The 10,284-nt window shown below is 38.5% G+C and overlaps 1 protein-coding gene across 1 annotated transcript; it reads left to right on the forward strand.

Annotated features, from left to right (window-relative positions):
* Positions 1 to 9,141: 9,141 nt before the first annotated feature.
* LOC118932620 (olfactory receptor 2A2-like) lies at positions 9,142 to 10,071 on the forward strand. The gene has a single exon (XM_057505023.1). It carries the CDS (start codon positions 9,142 to 9,144, stop codon positions 10,069 to 10,071), a length of 930 nt encoding a protein of 309 aa, XP_057361006.1.
* Positions 10,072 to 10,284: the final 213 nt, after the last annotated feature.

A 10,284-nucleotide genomic window follows, 5' to 3' on the forward strand; every position in this document is an offset into this window, starting at 1 on the left:
GGCTTCTACTCCCTCCCTACTCTGTTTCTCTTCCTCCCACTGGTGAGCTGGTGTAGCGGGAGGGCATGGGTCCCGTTGGATCATGGCTTTGCTACTTTACCCTTTTCTGTGAGGTCTTCTTTTCACCCCAGATGTAGGCAGTCTGTTGCAGTCTTATTCTCAGTTGTTTTTTCAGGATTCATTATATTTGCTATATTTTCATACTATATGTGGTTTTGGGAGGAGGTTTCTGTCTCACTTCTCACACTGCTATTTTTACACCAATCCTATATGTTTGTTTTTGTGGGTAGAAAGCTACTAAACAGCATAGGCAAAGACAGTGGGTTTATTATGGGCATAGACTTCATATGGTGGGTATGATGAATTCTCTGGCATACTCAGATGAAATTACCATGTAACTTTGGGAGAAAACTTCTGGGGAAAAATGCCTTTGAAACCGAAATCAGTCAGGAGGAGAAATACAGTGGGAAAAACCCATTTATTTCTTATAAGCAGTCATCCACTTCCACACTCCCATATCTCTTGCAACCCGGCTGCAGAAGAAGGCACCCCACGCAACCTCTCTGGTACAGATATGCCCTCGCTCACCCTTGTAATTACCTGTTGATATGGAGATGGACTACTCTACACCCCTTGGAAACACCTATTGATATGCAGATGCACTAAGGCCAGGTGAGAGATTCTGGAAATATTGCAATTTTACCCACATACATCTAGGTGGGACTACCTTTATCTAACACTTGGATGAAGGACCCAATATTTTGGGATGACAAAACATATTACTGCATTCATGCATTAGTACACAGTAGAAATAGTAAGCATAGTGGATTGTCGCACACACACACACACACACACACACACACACACAAAGAAAAAAAAATGGGTTTAGGAGAGATAGATGGCTATGTAGGCATTACCAGACAAGGTAAATTCACTTTTAATGAGGATTGACAGTCAGTGGGAAAATATTTGTTAATTAGAATGAGCAGATTAGAGGAGGCAGCCTGAAGATATGTTGAGAGTTCAGTGAAGTGGGCCAGGGAGACTCAGTAAATGGTGGATACGGCTACGACTCCATCCTGGCCCAACAAGATCTCTTGACTGTTTTGATACCAATGAAGGCTAAAGTAACCATGCAGCACTGGCCCTCTATTCTAGCTGCTGAGGCCCAGGGGCATGACTAAGGGAAACTTGCTCAGGTTCTCTGGGGGCACTTGTGATTTCCACTGATGCACGGTGACTGCTCTCTCCCCAAGAAGATATTATAAGAACACAGGAAGAGAAAAAACTATTCTGAATAACAACATGTCCTCACCACTGTGTAACAACACACAATGTAAACAGTTTCAGTAAAAGACTTTAGCTGAGATAGGGTAACTTGCTTTGTCCCCAGCTGACACAGAACCCAGAAATAAGTGAAAATGGCTAACTGTAATGACACCTGTCCATAATAATAATATGGTATATGGGCAAAGGTCAAGGCTATTGGAAAGGCATAGCAAATACCTCTAATTCTTACTGACCTGTTATGTAATGACACTGATTTATACCATGACCATAATGTGATACAGTATAACATTGGCATTGTTGCTAAAACTCAACTGTCTTACCAAATAAGTCATATGATAATGCTAATACTGTTGATCAAATGTAGATCAAATGTATTGGAGAGCAAATTACAGCCTCCTGAGGTTGTAATACCAATGGAAAGCAGCTGGCCTAAGGAAGAACTTGATTTGGCTAACCATGAGCTCATTCAGCTGGATAGCTCTGTACAAGGTTATTACAACATCAAAAGGGAACAAGTAATCAAACTAATACAAAAATATGAAAATGTATGTCATGGATTTATAGGACAGAGTTGTTTCCTTGAGTGTATCCCCACCCTACACTGACTTCTCCAAATGTCAGGCATATTCATGCTATTGCTACATCTATTACATTAAATAAAGTAAAGCTGTATCTGCAATATAAATGCTTTTCTAAATGTAAATGCTCAGAAAAATATGATCATTTTGCTGGAAGAGCACCTAGGCTATAGGCCAGGTAGGTGGACTGTGCCAAAAGGGTTAACTCAAGTTAATTCATATCAATTTGGAATTGAAAGAAATTTTAAAATATTCTAATTCTATCACTTAGAGTAAGACACAGAAACGGAAACTGTTCCCTTCTGAGTTAGATCCAGGGCAATGATTATTTGGGGTGGGCATTCTGGAGGCATATATGGCTAAGAATGTAGTGGGGATGGGATGGCATCTTTCTTAGGAAAGATACAGGACCTGAACCATGAAAACATTGCTCAGTGGTTAAGAGAAAAGACTTGTAGGTGGAATTCTGAAGATGGCCTCCTAAGAGACCCATCCCCTCCTTGTTCAGCCAAGCACTAATCTGGGCCCTGTTGTGAAGAGATTTTTGCAAATCAATTGATCTTAAAATATGGAGATAATCTGAGGGTTTAACCCAATCAGGTGAGTCTTCTAAAAGCAGGGTGTATTCTCCGCCTAGTAGCAGAGCAGGAAGTGAGGGAGATTGGAAGTGGGAGGGCGGAGTGTGCGTGGACCTCAGGTGAGGATCACAGAGTGGGCCAAACCCTTGATTTCATCCTGTGACACCCTTCCAGAGAATCCAGCTGACCTGTGCCAGGACTTCTGACCAATGGAAACCGTGAGGTAATAGATGGGTGTTGTTTTAAGGCCTTTAAAATTTGTGTTGATTTGTTGTGGCAAAAATAGAAAACTAAAACACTTTAGTATCAGATAAAATTCATCTGTTTCCAGCTCTGGCCCTTGCTAGATTGGTAAGTCATCATTTAGTGCAATGGTACTCAAACTTTTTGGTCTTGGGACCCCTTTGAACTCTTAAGAATTACTGAGAACCCAAAGACATCTTATTTATGTGGTTATATTTGTTGACTTGTATCATATTAGAAATTAAAACTAAGATTTTATTATTTACTTTTAGTTCATTTAAAAATACTTCCATTATATGTTGATATCAATAATGTATTTTTATGAAAATTATCTTTTATAAAACTTAGAACAGTAGCTATGTTTTATATTTACAAAAAATTTTTTAAAATTCAGCTTAATTGAAGAGAGATGGATTTTGTACCTTCTTCTGCATTCTGTCTGTTGCAATATTGCAGGTCAGGTTGCCTCTGGAAAATTGCACTGTGCACCATGAGACAGTAAGGGTGAAAAAGGAAAAATGGAGCTAAATATTATTGTAAAAATAGTTTTGATCCTATGAACCCTTTGAAAGATTCTCAGAGATTGCCCAATGTCCCTGTACCATACTTAAAGAATGGCTAACTTAGTATATTTAAACTTCAGTTCCACATCTGTAAAATGAAGATAATGATCAGATTAAATTATGTAATAAATATAAAGCATTTGGCACATTTTCTGAAACATAAGAAGGGCCCAGTAATTGTTGCTTATGGATATTATAATCCTTCTTCATCTGTGTCGATCAACCCCTACTGCAGACAGAGGTTCATCAGGGCCTGGGGGGATCTGTTCCCCCTTAGGGCCGCCATTCAATTTCCATGGAAACCCACCTCTCAACCATCTAGAAGTCCCAGTCTCTCTATACTTCCATGGGGATTGTAGAGAAGCATGAATTCATAGAACTGTAGTAATTTTAATGGTTGGGTACTGTAATTTGTGATAACCTATCTCAGGTTTGTAACCCTTGGATCATCTGACCGTTTCTGTAGAAACAGTATGATGCCAGTGTCTGCCCTGTCTGTTCCCTAGAATTTTCCTCCAAGGACAACAAGACACAATCTTAGCTTTCCCCCAGAGAGAAGATTCAGGGATCTTTCCCCACCTCAGTGGGAACATAAGTATGTTATTTTATGATCCTCCTGGGAATATGAATTCTTAATAGCAGCTCAAGAATGTTTTAAATTCACTTGATTCTAAAAGAAGACCTTGGCTCCTGAGGTTCTTTGAAGAGCTTTCAGCAAGTCCAGAGAATCCTGTATCTGGGATTTCGTCCTTCAGAAGCAGCTAAAGGAGCAGGACTCTGCCCTGTTAGAGGTACATTTCTCACCTCTGTGGTGCTTATTCCAGGTCAAGGAGATTCCCGTGAGAAAGTCCAGTGCTAATATCTCCTTATGAGAAGAGATTAACTTATGCTGCAAGGTGGTTTTTCAGTCTGGGTACCTGATACAGGGCAGGCTATGGGGGCAACAATGACGTTCCTGAGCGCTCCGTGCTCTGACTCTCACTGTGCACTGTGGGTATATGTAATAGGCACCTGGATGGTTCCCTCCCCTCCTCAGGGAGCCGCTGCCACCTGACTCTGGGCTCAGGGTCCTTGAACTCCCTCAGTCTCTCTCTCTCACCATCCCCTACGTGACTGACAGCGGTCAGAGCTAGCACAGCTGTGTCTGTGAGAGGGGCTCAGGGAATGAGAGCCTTCGTATCCAAGCATCGTCTCTGAAGAAAGCTCTGAAATAGCCAAATTAATGAGTGGGCTCTATATTACCTAGCCTAACTGAAGATACCGATGTTCAGAGAAACCTGTCTCAACAGAAAACATTCTAGTAACACTTACAGTTAATCTTTTCTTTGCTGAAAGAGTGTAAGACATAAGTCTGTCATGTAGTTATTTCTTTTCTGAATCTTCCCAGGTTATAACCCTACCATGATGATTATCAGACCTGCGTTCACTGTATTTTATATAAATATCTTTTCTATCACAATAAAATGATGAAATGAGTGCCAACACTCCTGATGAGAGCTGGAGAAACAGAACAAAGCTCCAGAGGTCAAGAAACGAAAACTGCCCAGAAATACTGACCATGCAAAGCTTTCCTTGAGTCGCTGTTGTTTTATTTACTCTATTTGGAAGGTGAAACTTTAGGCATCACTACTGTGATTATTTTCTTCTCTCTACAAGCACTGTATCTGCTTAGGAGTTTTAATTTATCTTCAATTCTATTTTGTTTATTTTGTAAAAGAAAAATGGCAATAATGGTAATGAAAATGAAAATATTAAGATTAATTCAGGTGCAAAAATAACTAGACTAAAAAGTTAACAAACCATTGTTACTACTGAATAGTAATAGATTGAGTTACCTTCAACAGTATTACCATCCTTTATGCTCAGAGATTGAATGTGTTTCAGATATTGTCCATGTGTCCAATAGTATTTATGCAGAATTTGCAATACTGATGTTGCCATCTGCCACTCTATATAATACAGGAATATTCTCTAATAGTAGCAAAAATCAATGCTACAAACCTTACACATTTTTACATAGAACCCTCCCAAATGTAAATTGTGTTTATAGTTAATGAATGATTTCCATAATTATGGAAAGAATCTGTGATTTTTGTCGCTATTTCATTTTCCATTGATCAAACTCTAACTATAAACTTTTCTAATAAAATAAAAACCATGTCTTGGTCAACAGAAACTGGAAAATAGATGTGTATACATATTTAGCTAAAAATGACAACTTAATAACTATTTCCTGAGTGCCTGTTTCATCTAGAACTGTACTAGCTATTATGAGATACAAAGATGTACAGGACATATTACCCACCCATAAGACTTTTTATTTGGTCAAAGGGAATCTCAGTTCAAGTAAATGACAGTTGGGGTAAACCTCTTTTTTCTTTGATTTTATCTTGAGAATTAGCCATGTATATAGTGAGGCTATATAACTCTTTTAAACTGTTTCTGTTGACCAAGCCTATACATTTAATAGGTGCCTGAAGAGCCTCCCCGTAGGAATCAACTTTGATTCCCCAAAGTGGAGAAGATTCTCTTTGTAGGCTGTCTGGTAACTAGCCTTTCAGTGGGGCCCAGAGAAGATCATGCAGGCTGCCACGTTTCTCTTTACAGTAACTAGTTGTGAACTGCAATACAATGGTTCAGGTGATGAGGCTTGGACTCCACCACAGCACTCTTTCAGGATTATGCAATGAGAGTAGTCATAGGCAGGCTATCTTTTTGTGTGTAACCACACTAGTATTTTTGAATGACCCATGTTCAGTTTCCATCTCAATATAGACTCCTGAGAATTTACATTTACCTAAGCCTGATATCCTCTAAAGGGATATGTGGTAAAACTCAGCATTTTTTAAGTTACTGAATTCATCCTGTACTCAAAGGCATTTAAAAAAAGTGTCAACTAAAATTATATGCATCATCTTTAAAATGGCATTATATGTACACAACATTTTTAAGTGATATGGTATTGACTATATTAAAATGCTATTTAACTTGTAATTCCTTTAGAGGGAAGAACCTTCCCCTTTTAATATATAATGAAGAGTCAAATAACGACAGATGTTATTCACCTAAGAAACAGAAGTGTCTCTCAAGCCAGAAACCAGAATTGAGAAAACTAGATTAGATACTACATGAGAAATCCATAGCTCTTGTATTTAACAATATAGGTATAAAGATGTCTAGGAAGGAAATCTGAGCAGTAGTATTAGAATGGTTTCTTTCACATGAAGCCATATGGAACCTGGAGAGTAAGAACCACAAATAAATGTTCCATAAAATTCTGTCATCTTTGAATTAGAGGGTAGACAGCTAAAGGAGCAGGGAGAATAACAGAATAAAAGACAATTTCAGCTCCATAACTACACACATAAATCAAGTTGTACTTAAACTTTGTGAGGTATTCATTTCCATTTAATATTTTTCTTCTTTCTCAGTATCTAGCATCAAGCTGAAATAAAAATGAACCAAAAGAATTTGCTATTAAGCAGGCTTTCAGCAAAGCATTAAAAGAGAATCAGTACCCCTTTGGGAGCCCACATAAGAGCAGCCAAAAAAAAAAAAAACACCCACATAGGAAAGGTGAATTTAGGATTATCATCATCACTGTTAAGCTAGACACCCTTTCCCACTAGGTGGTTTCTTACAGAGATAAGTCTTCATACATCTAGGTTTTCTGCTTGTTTGATTTTTAGATGACTAGAGATAGATACATAAATTGTGTGTGTGATTGATTTGACTGAGCATTTTCAAGTCTCAGAACTTATTATAAGGATTCATGAAAAAAATTCATATGTATAACATTTAATCACCAAAGCATTATGCTGTGTAAACCTAATGAGGGGGTAATATATTAAGTAAATTAAAATAGTATTCAAGGAAATAGTATGCAGCTGTTCGAAGTATGACATAGAGAAATATTTTGACATAGAAAATCATTCCTGATAGGCTTCTAAATGAAAGAAATAGGTAAAATAGTAACACTGTTTGATATTTTTTTAAATATATGATATATATGAAAATAGATACACATAAAAAGGATAACTATGTACTAATTATTATGAATGATCATATTTGGTTGTATGTTTCAGTGTATTATCTCTTTGGCTTTTTAAGTGGAGTTTCATGTTTTTCTAAGAAGCTTTTGAGACTTAATGTCAAAGCTTATACAAGGTGGGTACTACTTATTTACATAATGAACCACACTCTTAAAACTTTAACCCCTAAATAAAAAAAGTTAAAGAACCTATTTTTTCCAGTTAGGAATAAAAGCAAGAAAATAATATCAACTTGGTAATTAATAAGGTGTTAGTTACAAATACATACTTTGCTTATAAATAAACTACTGAATATCAAGACCACTTTCTTCAGTACTAATGGTAATTCAGCAAAAAGCTTTGTCTCCCTAAAGGAAGCCACTTAAGATATATTAAATTTTCAAAAGTAATTATAAGAATCTGTTATCTCCTATAACAGTGTGTCTACCTTCCCAAATTATATGCTTGCTCTTTTCAATAGGGATCAAAGTCATGATGCAATGATAAATTATTAAAGTCCAGATATTGATTTATATGATTCTTCTCTAAGATTCTTCACCAAAAGTAATCAGACAATTTTGGAGAAATGGCTGAAGTGGGGAATGTACAAGAAGAGCTTGAGGCATCTTATCATATCAGAAGTAAGGAAATGTCCAAAATTCATGGGAACATGTTGAAAGGAAAAAGAGGCAACCTTGCAGGGTTCATATCTAGGACAATTAAGCATGTAATGATACTAAGTAATTGTAAAAATTATTAAAATTGATGAAATTCATGAGTCCATATTGATAGAGGAGAGATGACCCAGATACATAGAGATGGATGACAGGCAGGTAGGTAGATAGAGAGATGACACACAGAGTGAGCAAGGCTTATACTAAAATTGACAACCAATAAATAGACAAGCAATGAAGAAGTTAAATACCACATTTTGTAATAATCATTACCAAATGCTGAGTCAGGCAAGATAACCAATGGATGCTGAAATTAGTGGCTGAAAACTTTATCAGCAACAATATTTACATGATAATTTTAATAGATGCTCCAGAAATTATATCAGGGAAAAAAATAGCGATCTTATAATGGAGATACTTGGGAGGCACCATGTTCACCAATTGATCTAAGTTAGTGTCACCAATAATGGGACAAATGAACATCATGTGCCTCCTCATGGAATACACTGGGAAGGATACTCGTTTTTCCTGCAGAAAATGAGTCATCTGAATCAAAAATGAGGAACTTCATACAATTCCAATTTGAGGAACATTCCACTAAAGAACTGCTCTATACTTTTCAAAAATGTCAGTGACATGAAAGGCAAAGAGAAGCTAAGTAACTATTTCAGGTAACAGGAGACTAAAGATAAATGACATGTATAAAATTGGGTTCTGGGAGGGGTGGATAAAGCATACTGTAGATTAAGGAATCATGTCAATATTAAATTGCTTCATATTGATAATTATATGGTGGTTAGCTTAGTGAATGTCTTTGTTTTTGGTGAAAAAGTGAGGAATTTAGGGCATCATGTCTACTTTTTTATCTCAAATGGCTCAGGAAAAAAATACATATGTATAGAAAAAACATTAGGCAAATATGAAAGAAATATTAAAATTTGTTGAGTCTGGGTGAAGGTACGTGGGAGTTCTTTGCATAAGTCTTGACCCTCTTCTGTATGTTTAAATTCATTTTACATAAAATGTTAAAAACAGGAAGCAACCAGTTTGGGGGAGTAGGGGAAGCTGTCCAGTAGGGACAGGGTACAGTCTTTCTCTGAGCTCATTTTGACATAAATAACTCCAATTTTTGTTGATTCTACAGCTCTGACCTCCTATCATACTTGACAAACTGTCGCTAAGGAATGGGAGACAACCAGTCCTGGGGCACAGAATTCATCCTGGTGGGGTTCCAGCTCAGGGTGGAGCTGGAAGTGCTCCTCGTTGGGCTCTTCTCCCTTTTCTATATCTTCAGTCTATTGGCAAATGGCGTAATCTTGGGGCTCATCTGCCTGGACTCTAGACTGCACACCCCCATGTACTTCTTCCTGTCACACCTGGCCATCATTGACATGTCCTATGCTTCCAACAATGTCCCCAAGATGCTGGCAAATCTTGTGAGTCAGAAAAGAACCATCTCCTTTGTTCCGTGCATAATGCAGACCTTTTTGTATCTGGCCTTTGCTGCTACAGAATGCCTGGTTCTGGCGGCGATGTCCTATGACAGGTTTGTGGCCATCTGCCATCCACTCCAGTACACTGTCGTCATGAGCTGGAGAGCGTGCACGGTCCTGGCTGTCATCTCCTGGACATGTGGATTTATTCTGGCTCTGGTCCATGCAGTCCTCCTTCTACGGTTGCCCTTCTGTGGGCCCTGGGAAGTGAATCACGTGTTCTGTGAAATTCTGTCTGTCCTCAAACTGGCCTGTGCTGACACCTGGATCAATGAAGCTGTCCTCTTTGCCGCCTCGGTGTTGGTTTTAGTCGGGCCTCTCTGCTTAATGCTGGTCTCCTATGCACGCATCCTCTGGGCCATCCTAAAGATCCAGTCAAAGGAGGGCCGAGTAAAGGCTTTCTCCACCTGCTCCTCCCACCTTGGCGTGGTCGGACTCTTCTTTGGCATAGCCATGGTGGTGTATATGGTCCCGGACTCCAGTGAGCAGGAGGAGCAGGAGAAAATACTGTCCCTGTTCCACAGCCTCTTCAACCCAATGCTGAACCCCCTCATCTACAGCCTCAGGAACGCTCAGGTGAAGGCTGCCTTCCGTAGAGCGCTGCACATGAGGTCCACATGAAGGGTACACAAGATGTTGTTTTGGGATTTCTCCTCAAAATACATGGTTTGCTGAAGCAAAAACTCAGAAAAATTTCCCAGTTAGAAGTTTGATATCAAATTGGTAATCGTCCAAGTTCTAGCTCTGAAACTCGGGCAAAGTTCCACAGAAAAGCCTATCTTCTAAGTTGAGAGACTATTTTAGGAGATGGGACATCTAAATTATGAGAATATT

This window comes from Manis pentadactyla, chromosome 7 (genome assembly GCF_030020395.1).
Source record: "Manis pentadactyla isolate mManPen7 chromosome 7, mManPen7.hap1, whole genome shotgun sequence".
In the NCBI taxonomy this organism is placed as follows: domain Eukaryota; kingdom Metazoa; phylum Chordata; class Mammalia; order Pholidota; family Manidae; genus Manis; species Manis pentadactyla.

Excerpts from the sequence above, each read along its gene's own strand:
- LOC118932620 (XM_057505023.1), top strand. The coding sequence starts at position 9,142 with ATGGGAGACAACCAGTCCTGGGGCACAGAATTCATCCTGGTGGGGTTC.